Here is a 22,148-nt window from a genome sequence, read left to right on the forward strand (position 1 = left end):
TCAATTGAATACTCTGATCTCCCCTTTTGAATACTTTGCTACTTTTTCACACTAGAGCAGATGCTGTCAAGAAGCTATGGCTCTGAACTGTGATTCTGAGATTGGTAATTGACCGATTTTGAATTTAAACTACGGTGATCAACCACGTAAATTATAACAATGATGGCGATCAACCACGTAAATTAGATTAAATTTTCATCGTAGAGAACTATCTTCACATTAAATTTCGAAATCTTCTTTTTGTGTGGCTGTAACTTCAATATTCACCAACGTAACTTTTAAATGTTATTAGAAATTGTATACCAAAATTTTGTTAGAAATTATTGTCATGATTATAGACATCAGGTCAAATGCCCACTTCATACCTTTTTTGAGAGCAATTTAATTAAACCAACTTTTAAACGTATTGAGAACTGCCTTCTTAATAAATTAATAAATTTATTCGTATTGAGAACTGCCTTATTAATAAATTAATAAATTTTATTATTGTTCAAAGTCAATCCTTCTCAATTACAGTTGCTCGCAAGAGAATTTTTTGTACAAAAAAAGTTGACCAAAAATGATTTGTCAAAAATCTAGCTATTTGCTGTGAATACATAGTTTGAAGTGCCAAATATGAATTTTGTGTTACGTCACTAGGCACTCATATTTGAATGCTGATGTCAAGCGTAGTGAATTAATAAACATTTGTTCGTGGTGTGTTCACATGTAGTCATACCGCCAAACATGTACTTTAATTTAATTTTAAATTTACCATGCTTAGTGTTAGTGAAAGAACTATCTTTGAAGCGATCAAAAGTTTTCTTTTTGTCTTGAACTAAAGCAAAAATGATGCTAGAATTCGAGCTGGTTGATGTAAAAATTTGGTTGTTGCACGTGTTTTGGTAGTAGTTTAGGCAATGATTGACTTTGAATGACACGTCAGGTTCATTTTTATTTCCGTTGTGAATTCAAGATGCAATTGTTATTGTTCCGATTGTTCATTTCAATCTGTCATCAGTTTTTTTTATAAAGATAATGCTTTACTGTTATAATGACAAAATACTTTCCGTATTTTGCGAACTCAAAAGATAAAATTTGATTTAGGAAATTTACTAGAAAATCAGAGCATTAAATGCAACCATGTTTTACGATTAGGTTTATAAGCGTGTGTGGAGTTTCCACTGTCTTAATCTATATATTTTAATCCGCTTTATTATTCTTTAGCAGCTCAGCGTACTTGAGGTCGATTCACCTTTAACAGCTATGAAATCAATAATAAATTGTTTCTTTGTTTATTTGGTTAATATGAGTTCTTCTTTATCTTAATCCGCTTTATTAATTTTTTCAAACATTTGTTTGTTCCAGACTGGTGGAGCTATCGGATAGAAGGGAAGCCATCATCCCTAAATATACGGGATGCACTCTAAATTTTAAAAAAAATGATACGGGAACACTAACAATGAAAAATGACTACAAGTTACTGTAAACACTAAATGAGAAGTTGATATAATAAATAACCAATTTTTAGTATTAAAGTCCCTGAGTAAAGTCTACCGCAATTGTGAACACAAGAAGGATCGATTAAATCGTTCCTCATTCAACATATAAGCTTCCTTAAGATTCAAGTTGAACGATTTTGTAAAAAAAGTGTTAGTAACATACACAGCAGGGGGACTTTAGTTAAAATAATGGATGATCAATTAAAATGGATAAACGAAGTGAAATTTGAAAAAGTTAACGAAGAAAAACTTGAAAAAAGTTTCAAGTTTTTAGTAGCATTATGTAGAGTGAAAAGAAAGATAGTGAAAGAAAGGTGAGTAAAGTGAAAGAAAAAATGTAGTTTCATTCAATTTTTATTTTTTCTGTGAACGAATCTTTTTGAATTGACTGCTGACTGATCATCGTCGAGGCAATTTTCCTCACATTGCTCATGGCCTCGATTGATGCGGTGTCATTCTTGGCCTCAGCTCTAACCCCAACATACTGAGCAATTGCTATTTCAGTATTCTCCGAGGTGCCATTGGCAATTCACTGCTCCATTGAAACGAGAATATCTTCCAAGTCCTCAATTGGGAAGGCTACTGAAATTTTGTTCATGTCATCAGAAAAACGTTCTTTCTTCTCGCTTGCTGACAACCGCCCGCCGGTCGTTTGAGAGCAATTCGCCCGACGTTAGTCTGTTATGTTTAATAGCCGCCCTCATCTTCTCAGCCGGCTATTATAGCGCTCCTATTTTTTTTTTTACTTCGTCGAATAAAAAAATGTTTCGCTTTACCTCATTTTGCCGCCTTTTCAACATTTTGCGTGAAATCTTTTTGACTTCTCTAGGCTAGTTTCTCTCTTCTCTCATTCTGCTAAAAGTGATTTTGAACATCAGTTGCTCAGCAAAGCAATTCAAAATGAACAGAGTCAGTATAAAAAATTGAAGTCAGAAGTAGAAACGGGATAAACCCATAAAGCCCAATTTTAGATGCCCGCTATTTGAACGTCGTTCCTATAAGTCTTATTTACCATCTCTAATGCTTATTGTTATTGATAGGAGCCCCTGTAGCCTCTCTCTAAGAAACAGAAGTATGTTCAACTACGAAATGCCATCAAAATAAATCGGACTTAAAAAAATGTTTTTGTACAAAAATCTTTTTTTTTCAATATCTTCTGTTATTTCAATCCCAATCATGCTTATTGGAATCAACGGCGGCTATTTTCCGGCAATCTGCCGGGTATGTTTCTGTTCGTGCTGCAAAAGCAGAACAGTTTTTTTAAAATAAAATTCCCTCACATCCCTAAATTGAACTTCGGGGTGGGCTGAAAATTAAGCCCTTTTTGTTTGTTGTCGTGTAATCTCTTCTGCTGTGATTTTGAGAAATTTTGAAAAGCTTGGCGTGATTATATCGTTAAATGATTGAAATTCTTCTTGTTTCTGGTCTTTTTTTGTTTCATCTCTGTTTTAACGTCCATCCAATATCTTTTGGACAAAAATATGCGCCTCTTATAAGTAAATATTGGATAACTTAGTAGTAAAGAGATAATCAGCACTAAGGGATTTTCGTTAAATTAATCAAAAGTTCAATTTTTCTGATAAAATCAATTTTTTGATATACAATTTAACATCCTTTCAAGACGTCCATCCAATTAACATCCTTTTTAACGTCCTTTTAATTGCTTTGTCTGTCTCTAATTTGCCAATGAGTTCAAATCCTCTCAGAACTGATATGGTAAAACAAAGCGATGTTGATCTATTTAACTAATTATCAAACATACTATCAGTCTTAATTCGATTTAGCCTAGAGCATTAATCATGCTCAAAATTGTGGGCATTAACTTCATCAGTTGTGAACGTTGCTTACATTATAAGCCTATAAGTAAGAAGAATTTTTAAAACTATTTTCCACAATTTACTGTCACATTTATTCACAATTCAAGGTTTAGACAAAACGTGAATAAATGTGACAAAGGAACGTCACATCTGTCCACAAAAGGTGACATTTTATAAAAAAGTGTACGCTAGATTTGTTGAATCAGATTTCTGAATGTTAATGGTCACTTCGGTTTCCTGCTGGTGTTCTCAGAATATGGATAAGATTTACTAACAAAGGTTTGTGTTTGAGGCGCGCGAGTATTGGGCGTGGATGACACAACGCCCCTGCATTTCACAGCCATCTACAGGAAGTCGAACAAAAAGCCAGATGCTACTCTGGAGGAGTCGGAGAGTGCTGAGCAGACTAAGTTGATCAAGCTGTTCTGTGGAGACCCAAGCAGACCCAGAGCAGATGTGAACGCCAAGGACAGATATGGGTGCACTGCGCTTCATATGGCCAGCTACAAGGGAAACAAAGCTGCCCTGGTAGACTTGCTTGAATGTGGGGCCGATATCCAGGTATAGCCACTGATGTATAGGTATAGGCTTCAATCGTATAGATCAATTTGAATTAAACTGCGTCAAATTGGCATGAAAATGGCCTTATGATGAATTATGAAGTATTCGTGCAATTGTAGCTGCTTATTTTCAATGGTATTTGTGAGCGAGAACCAACTTTTGGCTAAATTTCCGTTCTTCCCTAAGTCGCATCAGTAGGCGTATCATCTTAGACTGGTTTTTATGAAGAAAGTATGTCTTCTGCTTTGCTTCTCATTTTTTTTATGATCATATGTTTTGATCTCTGGCGAAATTCTTCAATAGTGGAGATGCTATCATACTAGTTCAGTCAAAATGTTTAAGTAAGCAGTATTTGCTGTTTAGTGCAAAGATGAGACTGACATGACTCCTCTGCACATGGCAGCATCCTATGGATACTTCGACATCTGCAGCATTCTATTGGAGCACGGGGCCGCCATCTACTGTCTGGACCAGGAGCAGAGCACCCCTCTCCATCTGGCAGCATCCGGTGATCACGTTGGAATTAGCCGCATTCTTCTGGAGGAAGCTGCCAAGCAGGAGCATAATCTTGTCAAACAGGTGAGTTAGAAAACGGGCTATTGGTCACTGAAGATCAATGCTGATCTTTCGTACTTTTTCTGTTTTTTTTTCAGTATCCTACATCGAAAATGGTTAGAGGTTTCTGTTCTCATATCGTAAGAGCAGCTCTTTGTAGAAAAGACGGGCTCTTTGATCTATGTTTTTGTCTAGTTTTTTGTACCTCAATCTTGCAGATAACTTTTGTTTGTGAGCCCCAACGGAAGCTAATTTGTTAGTCCCAAGTTTATGTAGACTATATTAACATCCAGTTTATATTATTTCAAATATGAAGATATTGAGAGTGTGATTTTTTTCAGCTGTTGTGTGCGACCGACACTTCCTCTCAAACGGCCCTTCACGTTGCAGTGGACCAGAACTGTCTCAAAACTGTCGAAGTCCTCTTTGAACACGGTCAGTTATGTAGGATTAGCATTTTAACTTTAGAAATCAAATTCAAAACTTAAATTTGGAGTAATATGTTGAAGTTATATTACAGTGAGTGTGACTTACCGAGATAGCGTTAAAGGGAGTTGATTCGAAGTAACAAAATACAAATTTATCGAAATGAACTGAGAAATTTGCTGAGCGGCAATCGGATCAAATAGTCCAACCCTATTAATCTTGAACATAAAAGATTAGGGGTTTGCTCATAAGCCGCGCTGAACAATCCAATGGACGAGTAGTGATCCCCTACTATGAGACATCACTGCATCGTATATAATTTTAAAGACAAGGCACTATAACTCTTTAGAGCTGCGTCATGGAAGTTGAATTCTATATAAACTGAGACATCACTGCATCGTATATGTTTGCTCTTGAACGAAGTTAATAGCAATTATTGTAAATGTGTTGGTCTTTTTTGCAAATTTTTCGCTTGACCGTTTTTGCGCTTTTCTTCTAGAACATTCTTTGACTTCTTTAGTGACTTTTCACGCTTTCGTTCTTCATTTTTGAGTGATCTCTATTGTTCTCACTCCGAAGGAAAGCTTGTTGCTAATATAAAATCGATTGCTGCATAGCAAGAAGAAGGGCCTGATAGCCGAGTGGGCAGTGCTTCTGGTCTGGGAGCGGGAGGTCAATTGTTCGAATCCCGGCGTGGTAAACTATTTTTGCGCCCTTAAAGAAAAATTTATCTAGGCCACAGCCCCTGAATTAAATTGCCTCACCTGTCGTTCCAGAGCAATTCTTCCGACATTAGTTGGTTTATGTTTTAAAGACAAGGCAGTATAACTCTTTACTGCTGCGTCATGAGAATTGAATTTCTATATAAACTAATTTATGAAACTAGTCTCCCCTCCCGCACTATGGCACTGCATGAACTATCAATGTCAGTTGGCCGTTTGGAACCGCGGCACCCTCTGAGGCATATGATAGCATTGCGCAGGAGAGCAAAACTTATTCTCATACGTATGTAGGTTATTGCGTCCGAGTATGATTCGTCCAATTTTTTGACCAATTTTGCTTGCTAGTTGTTTTATAGTGCGCGTTGTGGACGGTACTGCGCCCCCATGCAGGAAAAGACGAGCGAACGGAAGCTACTCTTCTCGGCGTCAAGTATTCGTTGCTCATACGTGAGGCACTTCAACGACTCGATATTTGTACGCTTTTACGGAGTTTTTCGTGCATGACTTGGCAAGTGGGTTAAAGATCTTCACGTCGAAGAAATAACGGCTAAACCTGGACCCTCACAGGCCATTCGCTTTAACCCTATTAATTATAAATAGAGTTAGATTATCTAATGTTAAATCCTCCTCGCATGTTATGAAAGTTCTGGTCATTAATCAGGCTGAAAAATGAACGATTTTTAGGTCATATTCGTTTACCTTTCCGACCCACTAAAAATTATAGTACTAAGATAAATTTTATACATTGATTTTTTCACTCACAGTAGCAGTATAGGCACGGCTCGTTCTCGGCAAATTTTTGTTCCAATTCTGAGGAACCAATATTCGAGTGATTGCTGTCGAATTAGTCCATTCTCGTGCTGGTTGTGATATTTAAGAGTGATGCCGTAAATCTCGTGTAACTGTATAATCTTTATCTAGTTTGCGTACTTTTATCAACAAATTTAATAGGTTAAGGTTATCTGTCTAGTCATTTGTTTAATAGCCGCGAAGCGTTAGCGGTTATTATTGGGGACATCGTGGTATTTTTAGGACTCGAAGAGTAGTATTGAGATTCTACAGGTTTTTTTTTTAGCAGAAAGCAAGTTTGTTCATGAATTGAATTTTGACTTCTTTAGGTTTTAGCATTTGCCTCCGTAATTGGTTGTTGACCTCTGTTTTTCGATCATTGGAACATTTCCTCATTTTTTGTTCCTATATAGGTCACCCCTAATTATCTAAACTACACCGCACAACCCCCCCCCCCCCACCACCACCACCTATCTACCCCCCCCCCCCCAACATCTACCTACCTCCCCCCAACTTACCCCTCACCTACCCCTACCCCCAACTACCCCAGCACTACCCACTTCCCCAACCTATCTACCCACCCACCCCACCTAGAGCGCACCTCAAAAATGGTCGGTATATTTAAAACACTTTAATGTGGTTTGTTGGGCTACTTTTGTTTTTTTCTCTTTTCTTTTTTGGTGTTCTGATTTCGGTAAGGTTAGGTTAGAGATTATAATGCACGACGATTTGAGTCGTTTCCGGTATTCTACCGGCTATGTTTTTAATTCGTTGTCTCCATCGATGATCCTTACGACCTGACTTGGAGTTGACTTTTTCAATGACTTCAGTGACTTCTACTGCTTTGCCGGCAAAATTTGTGTGCGTTACATCTTTTTTGCTTTTAGGTCAATTGCGTGACTTACCTCAGTCAAGAAAATGACTTTACTAATTTTTATGAACATTTTTTAGTTGGAGTTCAATAGTGTGCATCTAAGTAGTGCCCTTATATGCCATAATTCTTGAGTATTAGTCTTGAGTTTTTGATTTCGAATATCAATTTTGAAAATGCTCTTTTAGGGTTTTTTCCTTATAGACCGTATGTGTCATAAAATTGACAGTCCGAATCTAACCCAAAAAGTCTAATGATCTATTAAAGGACTGGTGGTCGATCTGTCAATCTTATTTGTTTAGTTGAGTCAATTAATGGAAGGCCACAAGCGTCTATCGAGGCTTTTTTCCGGCAATCTGCCTGCTATGTTTGCAACAGCCAATTAACTGATTCTAAAACCTAGTTTTGATTAAAAATAGAAACTTCTTAGTCAACTTCCATTTTCAAAGTACTCTGTAAAATTAAAATTAGACCGTAAAGGGACAAATTATTTAGTAGCTTCACGTCTAATCAACGAAGGATCTTTTCAATAGTAAGGGACCGAGTACTTAACTTTGTACAGCACTGGGTGATTATAAAAAGATCTATTACTAAGCTGTATTAGGAGGATCCAAAAGACAACAGCCGGGTTCAGTGTGTTAAGTTAACCCATTTATGGAATGGTGAACGAAGTAGTCAATTAGAACATTCAGCAATAACGTGAAATTCAATGTCTTTGTGTTTTTATCGAGTGGGTGTACTTGACTGGATAGGATTTTTGAGTGAACAGCGACGAATTTTTCACTAAATCTTCGCTTTTGGTTTAAGTGTATCGGTTGATCAATTTACCTATGAATCGGGTTGAGAACCTGGTCTAGTTCACCACCTTAGAGTCACCAGTCTATACTAAGCTCGTTACTGAGTTCTCCAGAGTGTGATAATGTTACAAGAGTCAGTTAAGTACTTAACCCCTCGACACTGCATATAGTTAACTGTTACAACACCAGGCTCCACATACATTTAAGTATTGAACAAAGGGCCTGGTATGCCCTTAAGTTTATATAACTGTAGCTTTGTGTACCCCTGGTATTATTTTCCTTCGCTATACGAAAAGACTTGGGGAATTGTGAACAGGATAAACTTCCATCCTTAAGATTCAAGTTCTTTAAGTTATCCGCTAGCAAGTATTTTTCGGCTATTTTTTGCGCATTTCTGGCCTCTAATGTGATGAATTCAGAGGAACGGTAATTTAATATTTCCTAAAAGAATGTCGAGCACTAGGTATGATGAGAAAGAAAGAAAAATATAAAACGCTAACAGAAAATTTTTTTGGACCATAATACAAAGGGGAATATGGAGTGCAGACGTTGTAATCTTCAATTGTTGCAAGCAAAATAGTGCACTTAAATTATAAATTCTTACAAACGCAGCACAGCCAAACAGTGCTGATTACTGATAAAACAAGTTTTGATTATTTTGAAGGCAAAGTAATGGATTTTTAATTGACCCTCAAAGAAGAGGTTTTAAGATCATTTTGTACTAAGGACAAATTTGATTTCTCTAATGACTTTTTCACGCGCCGTTACCCCTCTTTTCTACCTACTATGTGCATCAGAAACAGAAAATTGTGCACGCGGAAGATTACTGCAAAAGTGCAGTCAATGGCTCATAAAATACCAGCAGAATTAGAATCCGTTGTTACCGCTCGAAAATCAAAAAATTGGAAGCCAAAATAGAAAAAATGCAGTTTGAATAGTCTTTAATAGCTGCCCTCATCTTCTCAGCAGGCTGTTGTCGCGTCCCTTTGTTGACAATCAAAGGGTTTGGATTGTATTAGTGCTCTGTATTATTAAGATCTCTTCATACTTTTTCTTGACTTTCTCATGACATTCAATTAAAGGGATCGAAAAAGCGAGTAGGAATGAAGCGTGATTTTTTAAAAATTAGATTTAAAGTAGAGTGAGCAATTGTTGGTTGAACAAATTTTCGGTTTTTGAAAGCAAATTATTTCACGTGCTGCATTTTTTCTGTTACCCTGATTATCTGAACTAATTGTGTAACGGGCTCTGCATGTCTTGTAATAATGGCTAGTTGTTTTTTTAAATCATTAAAGAGAAGTGGTTGGTTTATCTGACTAAGACACTGTTTATTTTAATAGAATATCAGTAATATTGTGTTTTGACCGCCATTAAGTTTTTGTTGTCCTGTTTCTTAGTATCACTAATGGCTGGTCTCCTTTGAACAGTAATGAGATATAATAAAACCTGGGTAATAATTTAAATTGATATCTAATGGTTAAAGATACTTTGTAACAAATTGTAATCAAAGATAAACCGAAGTTTTTTAGTCCTACTCAGATTTTTAGTTATTTAATAACCGCTATTGGCCTCTACAGCTATTTTTTAGGCGGTCTCCTGTTTTTATTCGCTTTACTTTTTGATCACGCCTTTGTTTGGTATGTCAGATTTTAACGTTCCATTTCTGACTCACCTCACTCACTGTTTTGTTTGAGTGAATTTTAAATCCACTAATTTGATGAATTATGCAATATAGTGAATGCGGTCAAAGTCAAAGGAGAAAGCTCAAAAGAAATGGGATAAACTGATTAAGCTCGGTCATGAAGTCAATCCATTGCGTTATCATTAGAGCTCATTAGAAAGATTCAAAGTTCTTTATATCTAGCGTCATTAGTATTAAGGTTAACAGCCTTCAGTTTGGAAGCTAAATTAAGTATTTTAGATTCTAGCTGAAGTTTCACATCAAATTAGCACACTTTGACACTTTGAAAGATTTCCTGTAATTTTTTATCTCGATGTTCGTCAAATGGGTCAACGGCGGAATTTTTCCGGCAGTTTTGCCATCTATTTTTTAATGTTTTGTCACTTTGTCTTAGTGATGACAATTCTCGTTTGCTGATGAGGCATAAATGTGACTATTTAATAGGTCAAGTTCATAGTTTCAGCCTCAATAGCCCCATTTATTTCAGCCTCAATAGCAATAATGAGACCTGTCACCTATGCGATTGTGTGATAAGACAACAAGAAAAAGTTCCACGCAAAAGTAAAAAAAATCGGGTATGGTTTTTGGAAACAAATACCGCCGAAGTCAGGAAAAACAACAAGTTCATAGTAGTTGTTTTTCCTGACTTCGGCGATATTTGTTTCCAAAAACCATACCCGATTTTTGACTTTTGCGTGGAACTCTTGGGTTTGTCTTACCACTCAATCGCATAGGTGTCAGGTCTCATCAATTGCTATTGAGGCTGAAATTAATCAAATTATTTATTTCCGTTTATAGCAAATGTTTTTCTTTGACTTTGTCACCAATCCTGGTCATGTTTTTTTTGCAAACTGTTTTTCTTTTAAGTTGTCTAATTAGTTAGTCGTCTCAGTAATTAAATTTGTCCTCGGTTTTTAATGAGCCCCAAAATGATTTACACTTTTGATTGACTTACATATTTAATTTTGAATTGTTTGTTGATTTTTTGAATATTGCCTGCATTTGTTAGTCATTGTAGTCTCATTCCACCAAACGGATATGCTAATGTTTTTTTACCTATGAAGCTGAAGATATCTTCTATTCTATGGGTTAGGATTTCGGTGTGCAGTGTTACTTTTTTTGTACTTTGACGCCTAAATTTCAAATGTTGACTTTTGCCAAACTTCTGTTTTCGCCTCTGTTTATTTTATTCAGTATTGATATCGATTTCCACAAGATTGTTTCATTGTGTATTCATTCTTACTACACCTTTTCTGAATAGTTTTATGCAGTTTTTTTCTGTTGTCTTTATTTTTCGGGAAATTGAAATCTTACATGTTTTCAAGACTTCTGGTTTTTGTTTTTGACAATATAGGATCATGTACTTTGTCTGTCATAGTTTAATGATGCTGGAAAATTGTTGAGTTTCAAGGTTATTAGTTACCTAAATTATCTGGCTCGTACTTCAGAAGTTGTGATGTTGGTTCTTACTTTTTCGAGCAGAAGTTAGTTTTGCTTTTTTTCGTTAAGCTAGTTTCTCTTCTCTTATTCTGCTCAAACTGCTTTTAAACACCAGTTGCTTTAAACACCCAAAATAATCTAAAATCTACAGACTCAGTACAGGTACAAATCAAAAATAGAAACGGATTTTTCCATCTCTTCCGTTTACGATAGGTCCTGGAATTCCAAAAGAAGTTAACTCAATCAGTTCTTTCACAGAAATTTCAATAAGTAAGCTTAGAGATTTGATTTCAGCGTCGTCAAACAGTACCTCTCTACACCTCTCTACAGGATAGCATTGCAGCATCGCTTCAGACGGGATTCTTTCCTAAGTCCTTCAGAAATGGCAATTTTGAATACTCATTTGGAGAAAGCAATTTCTGATTCTAAAGATTATCGAATTTGTTGACCTGTCTCAAACCTAATTTTTATGGCGAAACTATTAGAAGGGGAAGCGTTATACAAACGCGAGTGCACACTGAAAAGAGTAGTCTAATTAGTAAAAACCAAAGTGTCTACAGGAAGTGTTTTCCACGGAAAGAGCCGTTGTTAATGTTACAAATGGTTTATTCCTCACTTTAGACAAGTGAGATAGTTTTTTAAATTTTTTTTCGTAAGTTCTTTAGATTCTTGAAACTAGTTTGGGTTTCAAAGATCAAACACTCAGTTTTGTTAATAGTTATCCGAGTAGTAGATCTCAGTAAGTTTTAACATGAAGTTCTGCAAGGATCTGTTCTAGGTCGTGTTCTTTTTCGTGCTATATCGTTCCTCTAGAAGTTCTCTTTGATGTCAATTATCAGTTTATGCTGATGACACTGTTGTCTATATTTTTTTTACCACGCTGCGATAAAAACAGTGGGCTTTTGTGTTTACGACTCTGCGAATGTCGTTCTGTGGTGCTAAGCTGCGACTGAACTCTAATTAAGACTGGATATTTTCATTACTAGAAAGAATAATTTAAATTGCAATTCCAGCAGATGCCAAGTTTTCTAATAATGTTTTTTTTTGCTGAGCGTCAACTTAAGATGACACTTTCATATACAAAAAGAGCTGTGTTGATGATGTTATTTCCTGCAAAAAATTTAATCCATCTGATGTACAGTCAACAGAAAGTAGTTGGTAGAGCTAGGTCGAGTAATCAATTTTTCGCGCCTATGTTATTGTAACTCGTTATATTATGGACTACTTGTGGAAATTGTACAGGAAGTAGGGCCTATAATGAACTCGGCTCATTTTTAGAGTGCCCCTGGTTCAAGAATAGCAAGTTTTGTTAAACAGCTTCATTGGCTACCCATGAAACAACGTGCCCTCTACAAAATTTTAATATTTGGTTACCGGTTGGCTCACCATTCGTGGAAAGTTCCTATGTATCTTGGAGAATTATTTTGAAATGATAAGGCGACTAGATTCCAATAAGCATACAATCTGAAATTTCCTACGGTAAGAACCTTAAGCAGCTGGACAAAGGTCATTCAGGTCAGGTTTCTGTTCCTCATGAATTGAATATGTTGAGTTTTGAAGTAACAATAATACCTGAGTTCACTGCAGTTAAACTTGAAATTATTATTGAGTTTGTAAATGGTGCTTTAACCTATAAAAATAAACCCCTGAAGACCAGTTTAAGATGCCCAGTATTTAAACTTTATTGCAATTGGTCTTAGTTGATCAATGACGGCTATTTTCTGGCAATCTGAAGAGTATTTTGCTATTTTTATAGCATTTTTAATGCCGTGGAACAAAGCTTGAAGCAAATTTTTAATGCAAACTTTTTGCTTGTCCGTTTTTCGAGTTTTTTTCTCGCTCGCTTGAATGGTTTGAGTTTTCAAATTAAATTGAGCTGTCGCCAGTCTAGGTGACATCTTGACTGCGTAAAAGTAGGCGAAAAGTTGTAACTTTTATTTTGTGGTGGAAGTTAGACGAACACCAATTAAAACACAAAAGGGCACTTGACAATAGGAAATGACATTTGTCGCCTCCTGCAAATTAATTAAACAACCTTCTTGTAAAGTTACTGTTTTCCTAAAATGTGTCCATTTACCCTCAACCCTTTCGACGGTGAATTAATCCCCAGGCGGCCCTAGATTTTGGCAAAATAACAGGGAAATAATAATAATTGAATAACTGTAAAAAAAACGTATTCACATAAATTTTATAGATCTGTAAGGCAATAACCTGAAAGGACGCCGAATTGATTCAAACTGAATAGATAAACCAGCATAAAAGTTCAAAAAATGTAAATTTCCGACCGTATTATGTACAGCATTTTCTAGTGAAGACAAATTTTAGTGAACTACTCTACTTCATGTTGTCAATTGGATTTTAAAGTGCCTCGGTTAAGTCGTTTAATTAGTGTTCGCCTAATATTCATAAAATTTAAGTTGAAAATGTTTGTCTAATATCTACAAAAAATTCCTTTTGCCTAATCGAGCTCTCGCCACGTTTCCAGTAGCATGCCTTCTATGGTTGCTTTGTTCAAGAATATATTCTCATATTTTTGGCGTGCTCTGAAAACTGACATCATTCAGGATTCTTCGAAGTTGATCACAATTGAGCTCGCTGGTTGGGGGGGGGGGGGAAGGTCCCCCAACCAATTCATAACTGCGTAGAATACTGTTGCTAATTTTATAAAAGTTGCAAATTATGAGTTCTAATACCGTCGTCACTGTACTCTTTGCAGTTAATCCACTGGTCTTCACCAGCTAGCGGGGCATGAATTTAACTGCCTACGAGGCTATAATAATTTTTCCTCGTCGTTGCTAGCTATGAGTTTGATTCCAGTTGATAATGGTTCTGGTACCATAAGTTCATTTGTCAATCCGAACATTTTTCAGAAATTCATAGCTTATGCTTTCTTTGTTGAGAAGGTTTTCTATGAATGTTGAAGTATATCATTTTCACCCCTTTATATTATTTGGGGGTGTTTAGTAGTTTTTTTCGGAAAAAATGATAAAACTATGATGAAATAATTCCAAATTTTGTTGTCTTGACGACGGTGGTAAATTATTAACAGGGAGCGCGCCCCTGCTTTTGTCTCCGGAAGACCTTGTCTGAATTTGTGGATCTCTGAAATGAAGTAACGTAGCGTTGTTGAACTACAGGCGCAGAAGCACACATACGCATGGAGGACAATTACAACTACCCTCTTCACTTGGCTGCTCAGAATGGTGAGATGGAGATGTTGGAGTTGGTGTTCAACCAGGCTAAAGAGCAAACTCACAAGCAGGGATCGGACATCCTCAATGTGCAGAACAAGGGATTCGAGACTCCATTGCACAAGGCTGCCTCCTACAACAGAGAAAAGGCCATCGAGTTCCTCTTGCAGAAGTTAGTTTATAAACATGCTCAAATGGATGGTATCTTTTAAATCCTTCTCAAAACCTTGCCATTTGTATTTATGCTAGATCGTGATGTACAGTTTTTTTTTTTGCAAGAGAAATATTTTTAAAGATGGTGGACGTTTGTTCGGGGTTTTCTTGTTATTGTCATTATTTTTTCTGCTCATCACCTTAAAGCATCAATTACCAGATATTAAGCATCCTTAGAGCACAGCTCAGTGGCATTCTTGAGTTCTACGGGGTATGAATCAATTGGACAAATGTTGGGCAGCTGTGTCAAAACTTTTAAATTATAGTACTCAAAATATATCTTTCGAAATTACTGAAGGTTTTTTGTCTTTTTCTATTGTTATCTGAGAAAAAAACTAGATTTGAGTTTCATCAGTTAATGTTTGTAGTGGTGCAAATATTGACGCAGTTGACGAAGATGGGTACACTGCTCTGTTAGTGGCAGCCTACAAAGGACACGAAGCAGTCACTGAGCAGCTACTGAATGCAAAGGCTGACGCATCAGTCGTTGACTCACTGGGCAAGAACCTGCTGCACATGGTGGCCGAGACTGAAAGTGTACCTCTTGCAAAGGTACAGTTATTCAAAGCACCAGTAATACCAAGTTAGTCAACAATAGACATCGGGAATTGTGTATCGTGGCTAGTCCTTAACGCTGTCCTTTCTTGAATGTATTCGCCTGGAGTTGCAGTTCTTATGCCTAGAGATGGTGCAAGGCTTCTATGTAATTGGGCTTTGTACAGTTCGGGATGTCTGTTTTTACTGAATCGGAATACATATCAGTTGTTCTAAAATGCACTATGCTGTCATGGGTTAGGTTGTTAGAGAGTAACCAATTGAACAGCGATATGTTTAAGAAACTACTTGAGAAAAGTGACGTGAAGGATCTTCTCTCTGAGCGAGACCAGGTTGGCAATACACCTTTGCATGTTGCGGCTAGAAACGGCACAGCAGAAATGTTGAGAGTGTTCTACGACAAAGGAGGAGACATCACAATGAAGAACGAAGACGAACAAACGGTTCTGCATCTAGCTGCTGATTATGGGAGGACAACCGCTGTGAAATTAATCTGTGAATTGGACGATGATTTGGTGGGTGTGGAGGATGAGAATTCGAACACTGCCTTGCACTTGGCAGCCACTGAGGGATATGAGAAAGTGGTCACTGTCCTCATACAGTATCAGGCTGATGTTGAGTCAAGGTAAATTCTCCACCTTTCGGCCAATTCTTTGTGCTAACAAAAATAAATGTGTTCCTGAGTTACTTCATAAAGGAAGTTCGGAGGGGTACATAATGAAGAACTGATTTTTAATTGCTCTCAAACGAAGTTTGTAGCAATTATATTAGTCCTGTCGGTCTTTTTTTTATGCGATTTTTCGCTTGACCAATTTTTCGTCTGACGCTTTTGACTTTTCGTCCTCAAAAACGGGGTAAACAGGTAGCGCCCAGCGGGCATTAAGTGCTCTTAGAGCCTTTTAGCTCTGTTTCAGCTCAAACAGTTTTGGAGTCTTATACTTATGGTGTGAACAGCGGTTCTTAGAGGCTGAAGACCCCCACCCCCCCCCCCCCACTGCTGACCCCCCCCACTATTGCCCCCCCCCACCGCCCTGTTGCCCCCCCCCACCCCCCACCCGACTGTCATCACCCCCATCGGCACCCCCGTGCACCCTCCCCCCACCCGTGGCTAGCTACTGACGAACAACCGCTAGCTAAAAACGCAAATTTATACTAATTTTCACAATTTTTTCAAGATTTTTGAAAATTTTTGTCAGTTTTTTAAGTTTTTTCAGCCCTAGCAGCCCTAGGTGTCAAGGAATCCACTCTAGGATTTGATAATAGGTTATTGAATAGTTTCTAGTGGTAATAGAATGGTTTCAACATTTCAACACTGCGAATTTTTTGCATTTTTTTGATAAATTTTGCAAATTTTTTCAATGTTTTTGAAAGTTTTTGTCGTTTTTTAGGTTTATCCAGCCTCAAGAGCCAAGGAACTTCCTCGAGGGTTTAATAATAGGTTACTATGTAGTTTCTAGAAGTAATGGAATCATTTTCAAGATTTAAACAACACGAATTTTAGCATTTTTTGACAAAAATTGCTATATTTTTAAAATTTTTTGACATATATTTTCATTATTCAATATTTTTCAGCCTCAGGGGTCAGACAACCTCCAGAAGGGTTTGATAATACGTTGCTGCATAGTTTCTAGTGGTAATAGAATGTTTTTCAACATTTGAACAACACGATTTTTAGCAGTTGTTGGATAAAACTTGAATTTTTTTTTTCAAATTTTTCAAAATTTGTCATTATCTAAGTTCTTCCAGCACCAAGAAACCTCGTATAGGCTCTGATAATAGGTTACTGAACAATTTTTATTGCGATAGAATAGTTTTGAAATTTTTAATATCACAAATTTTATCGATTTTTTAATAAAACTTATGATTTTTTCAATTTTTTTTTTGAAATTTTTGTCATTTTATTTGCAGTTTTTGAGTTTAACGATTAATACTGGCCAACGAAGCTTTTTAAGTCTTGCAGATGGGTTAGATGACAAAAATCCAGAGGCAAAAAATGTTCTTTGAACATTTTCGTCACTGCGAAATGTGGAAAGTTTTCTTCTGAATTTTGCACTTTCAGTTTTTTATATGATTTAGTTACTAACGAGGCTAGAATCTCATGGAGAAAATTTCTAGCTCTCTCTCTTTCTCTGTATGTGTGTGTTGGTTGGCGTTTCTTTCCTTCTCTTTCTCGCTCACGTTTTACCTCGCACTCTCTCTCTCTCTCTCTCTCCTTAACTCTTTTGTTGACTTCAGCGGCTGTTATGTGGCGTGATAATATCGTCTATTACCCTAGCCTCACGCCTCTTCAATCAAGCGAAAGCTAACCTCACTAAACAGTGGCTAGGTGCTGACAACCGCCCGCCGGTCGTTTGAGAGCAATTCGCCCGACGTTAGTCTGTTATGTTTAATAGCCGCCCTCATCTTCTCAGCCGGCTATTATAGCGCTCCTATTTTTTTTTTACTTCGTCGAATAAAAAAATGTTTCGCTTTACCTCATTTTGCCGCCTTTTCAACATTTTGCGTGAAATCTTTTTGACTTCTCTAGGCTAGTTTCTCTCTTCTCTCATTCTGCTAAAAGTGATTTTGAACATCAGTTGCTCAGCAAAGCAATTCAAAATGAACAGAGTCAGTATAAAAAATTGAAGTCAGAAGTAGAAACGGGATAAACCCATAAAGCCCAATTTTAGATGCCCGCTAATTGAACGTCGTTCCTATAAGTCTTAGTTACCATCTCTAATGCTTATTGGTATTGATAGTAGCCCCTGTAACCTCTCTCTAAAACAGAAGTATGTTCAACCACGAAATGCCATCAAAATAAATCGGACTTAAAAAAATGTTTTTGCACAAAAATCTTTTTTTTTCAATATCTTCTGTTATTTCAATCCCAATCATGCTTATTGGAATCAACGGCGGCTATTTTCCGGCAATCTGCCGGGTATGTTTAAAGAGTGTACAGCTACAAAGTTCTTAATTTTGTAAATTTGTCGAGCGATAGTAATTTGATGCTCCATTGACTATCTAGTCGAATCTGATGCTAATAGCATGGATCCATACAAATGGAAAATAAGAATTTTCAGCGTTAATTAGCGAACCATCTAAAACAATATGGTAGATTACGGTGAAAATTTTGTCTTCCGTGGTTTCCATTCCAGAAAGTAAACTTTAAATGTATTTTTTATCGAGTGCTAGTAGCCACCACTCGTACGCACAGTGTGTATTGTGAATGTTTGTGTTTGAAACTGAATTTCATACCCATTTCACTACAACTGATCCATTCATACAAAAGTATAGACTTTGTACGTACCTGAGTTCTTACGTTGCTCACACGTTGCTCACACTCACTTACGTTGCTAAGGCTGCTATTGATCTCGTACTTTTTTCGACCTGACGAATATTGGTTTCTGACAGGTTTCTCTTATTGGACGTACTATACCTTCATGCGGCATTTTGACCTAAAAGCGTGTTGAGGAACACTCCTGGGTTGAACACATGATTAGTTAAAGAGAACTTTTATTGCTTTGGAGTGCAGCTATTAGCGAAGTGCAGCTATTATTGGGAACATCGTGGTTTGGGAACACCAAAACAATCCAGAGAATTTGGATTGTATTGGTTTTCTGTCTTTTTGTTTGTAAAATGTGTTCACACATCATGACTTTTTAGAATTAGATGCCCGCCGGGTGGGCACTAAGTTTTGATCGTTTAATTAGGGGCTCTTAGCTAGTTTTAGCAGTCTTCCAAGTGCTTAGAGTGCTGAACGCGCTGAGCAGGTATAAATTCAAAGTGGAAAGGTCAATTTTTGTAGTTTTTGAGCCGAAGATGGTAAAATTTTTCAGGATTTTTCTGACATTTCTTGTTTGATGAGTGTTAAAATAAAGGTTTTCAAAGTTCATAAAGGTCATTTTCAAGCCATAATTCTTTTTTATGTCTTTTTGTGCTATATGTTAGAACTTTTCCAATGCTTCAAAATGTTTTACTAAATAGTTTTTGGGAACACAAAAAGGTTAAGCTTGCTTTTAATATTAAAATTTTAGCGGCGTTTTATTAAAATTAGCAATTTATTTCAAAGTTTTTCAAAATCTTTGTTATTTTTTGTATCTTATCATCTTCCAATGAAACTTATTTAGGGTTTGAAGACGGTTTACTGTATATTTTTTGGAGAAAACGAAAGTTTTGAAGATATTAATATCAAGAAATTTAGCGGAGTTTCAGTGAAATTTCAAGGTATTCAAGTTGGTTGATTAGACAGTTTGTGGAGACAACGAAATAGTTTTAACAATTTTAGTAAAACCTTTTTCCTCAACTTATTAACACACTTCGCTATTCTTTTTATCAAACTCTTTGGCATTTTCAATGTTTGTTATTTCTTTGAAATCCAGTGATACTTTTTTGTGCTTGACGATGAATTACAGGAAATTGTTGATGACATTGAAAGGGCTTCTCAAATATTAATGTCACAAATTTTGAAGAATTCTATAAAGTTTGCAGTTTTAAAGTTTTTTGAATTTCTGTGTTTTGTGTAAGTGCCCATCAAGCTTTTTTGATTTTTTTTCGAATCTATGAACGCGTATAATTCTGTGACTGATTTCTTTGTTTTTTGAACATTAGCGTCAGGAACTTGAGAAAGAATTTGTAGTTTCTATTTGCAAGTTAATGTTTTTTGTTATTGTTTCTGTTTGCCTCATATGTGCCGCAAGATCTCTGCTAGTATGTAATTTAAATTTTACATATTTAAGAAACTAGCAATATCATGGTTTTGAAGATATCGTTGGAGATTGAAATAGTTTGGCGATTATTTTTTGAAGTTTTCGTAAAACTGCTTCACTTTCAAATTTTCTGAGCTCAAGTATAAAGATTTTTTTCTGGATCTTGGTGCTGTCTATACATAATTATTAATATTTTGGTTTTCGGATTATTTCATATTATTACGCGGAGCCCTACCTTGTCTTGGTGTTCAACACCTTCATTTTAGAGTCGCTGATAATAAAAGTATATAAACTTTTAATGTTTTTATGTCTGTGTTTCTGTGAATTTGTGAAATAATTTTCATCTGTTGTACTGGCATTGTCTAGTGGTTCTGCTCGTCAGGTACAGTAGTTTTAATAGTTTCTTTCATTTCTTCGGATTGTATTTTTCCTGCTGTTTTTCTAATTCGTCGTCTCCATCGATGATTCTTGCGACCATTGACTTTTTCAATTTCAGTGACTTCTACTGCTTTGCAGTTAAAATTTGTGTGCGTGACGTCATTTGATCTGCTTTTAGGTCAACTGTGTGACTTACATGACTTAATCAACTTTAAATTTTATGAACGTTTACTGGTTAAAGATCAATAGTGTGCATCTAAGTATTGCCAAACGTATATGCCCTAAATCATGAGTATTAGAGTCTTGAGTTTTTGATTTTGAATAATAATTTTGAAAAAGCTCTGTTAGGGCCTTATCCTTATAGAGCGTTTGTCTTATAAGAATGACAGTCCGAATCTAACCCAAAAAGTCTAGTGGTCTAGTAACGGACTGGTGGTAAATCTATCTTATTTCCTCAGTTGTTTCAATTCCATGGAAGGCCAGTAGCGTCTATTGCGGCCGTTTTGCGTCAATCTGCCGGTTATGTTTGTAAATTGCTTTTGTTGATAGCCGCCCTCATCTTCTCATCCGGCTATTATATTGCTCTTATTTTTACAATTCAAAGAATTCGAATTGTATTGGGGCGCTGTCTTTTTTTTAAAGATCTGTTCACACATTTTCATGATTTTTGAAGTCAAATTGGAGTAGTGATTTTGGTCACGCCGAAACAGGAAATGGATTGAAAAAGCGAGTGGTTTTGCGGCGTGAAATTTTTTCGCTCTAATTTTAAAGTAGAGTGAGAAAACGGTGTTTGAACAAAAATTCGCTTTCTCGCTAGTGGTTTTTTTGTTCACATGCGGAAATTTCACTTTGATTTTTACTGTTTTTTTTCGATTTTTTAGATCGGATTTTTTTCTAAATGGTTTTCCCAATCCATTCATAGTCCGTTTTAGGTCTAGTTTTTTTAGTCAATGAAAATTTTTTGAATTGTACATCAGGACTTGTCCTGCTATGTTTTTTTACTTCGTCGAACTTTTTTTCGCTTTACCATTTTGCCGCTTTTTCGACATTTTACGTGAAATATTTTTGACTTCCCTAGGCTAGTTTCGCTCTTCTATCATTCTGCTCAAAGTCCTTTTAAACAGCAGCTGCTCAGCAAACCAATTCAAAATGAAGAGAGTCAGTATAAAAAAATCAAAGTCAGAAATAGAAACGGGATAAACCCATAAAGCCCATTTTTAGATGCCCGGTACTGGAACTTTGTTCTCATAAGTTTTAGTTACTATGTATAATGCTAATTGGTATTGATAGTAGCCTCTGTAGCCTCTCTCTAAGAAACAGAAGTATGTTCAACTACGAAGAAATGCCATCAAAGTAAATCGGACTTAAAAAATGTTTTTGAACAAAATTATTTTTTCTATTCTTTCTATTCTTTCAATCCCAATCATGCTTATTGGAATCAACGGCGGCTATTTTCCGGCAATCTGCCGGGTATGTTCACGTGTTCGGAAATATCTAATATCAATTGGTGATGGTGTTTGTGATAAAATCTTTATCTTGAATGTTCTATCGATTAACAAATGGGTTCAAAAAGTAATCAATGCTTTTTTATTTTTGTCGTTCGACTTTTATTTTACATTTATTTTTGTCGCATATAGCGCAAAAACTGGTTTTGTTTGTGTTCATGCACTTCTTCAGTCTGCTTTTCTTGTACGTTCATTTGACGCGCCGATTAGTGGTGCGTTTTTAGTTGAGTTGCGTGATTAGTTTAGTCATATATGACTGGCCTCAATCTTTAAAAACTTGGGTCTTTTCAGGTTACTCTAAAATCTTTTATGGTCAAGATAGGAAAACTGTTCAATGAAGGCTGCTGAAAGTATTGCTTCGAGTTTGAAACAAAATAAATTTTGAGGCTTTAACCCTAAGAAACAGTTTTTAATAGTTTTATAGAGTGCATCGACAACTCAATTCAGTTCATTACCTCTTGCTAATTCTATTCTATGAAGC

The 22,148-nt window shown here is 36.2% G+C and overlaps 1 protein-coding gene across 3 annotated transcripts in view; it reads left to right on the top strand.

Annotated features, from left to right (window-relative positions):
* The window catches only part of LOC142336229 (transient receptor potential cation channel subfamily A member 1 homolog), a 150,618-nt gene that overhangs the window by 24,486 nt on the left and 103,984 nt on the right, over positions 1–22,148 (top strand). For all 3 annotated transcript variants that reach the window (XM_075384906.1, XM_075384907.1, XM_075384908.1), the window contains exons 3-8: positions 3,591–3,859; positions 4,223–4,438; positions 4,756–4,849; positions 14,278–14,503; positions 14,913–15,096; positions 15,381–15,724. In XM_075384906.1, coding sequence (XP_075241021.1) covers positions 3,591–3,859; positions 4,223–4,438; positions 4,756–4,849; positions 14,278–14,503; positions 14,913–15,096; positions 15,381–15,724 — 1,333 coding nt within the window. The remainder of the gene's footprint in view (positions 1–3,590; positions 3,860–4,222; positions 4,439–4,755; positions 4,850–14,277; positions 14,504–14,912; positions 15,097–15,380; positions 15,725–22,148) is intronic.

The sequence above is a fragment of the Convolutriloba macropyga genome, chromosome 3 (genome assembly GCF_964194025.1).
Source record: "Convolutriloba macropyga chromosome 3, txConMacr16.3, whole genome shotgun sequence".
In the NCBI taxonomy this organism is placed as follows: Eukaryota; Metazoa; Xenacoelomorpha; order Acoela; family Convolutidae; genus Convolutriloba; species Convolutriloba macropyga.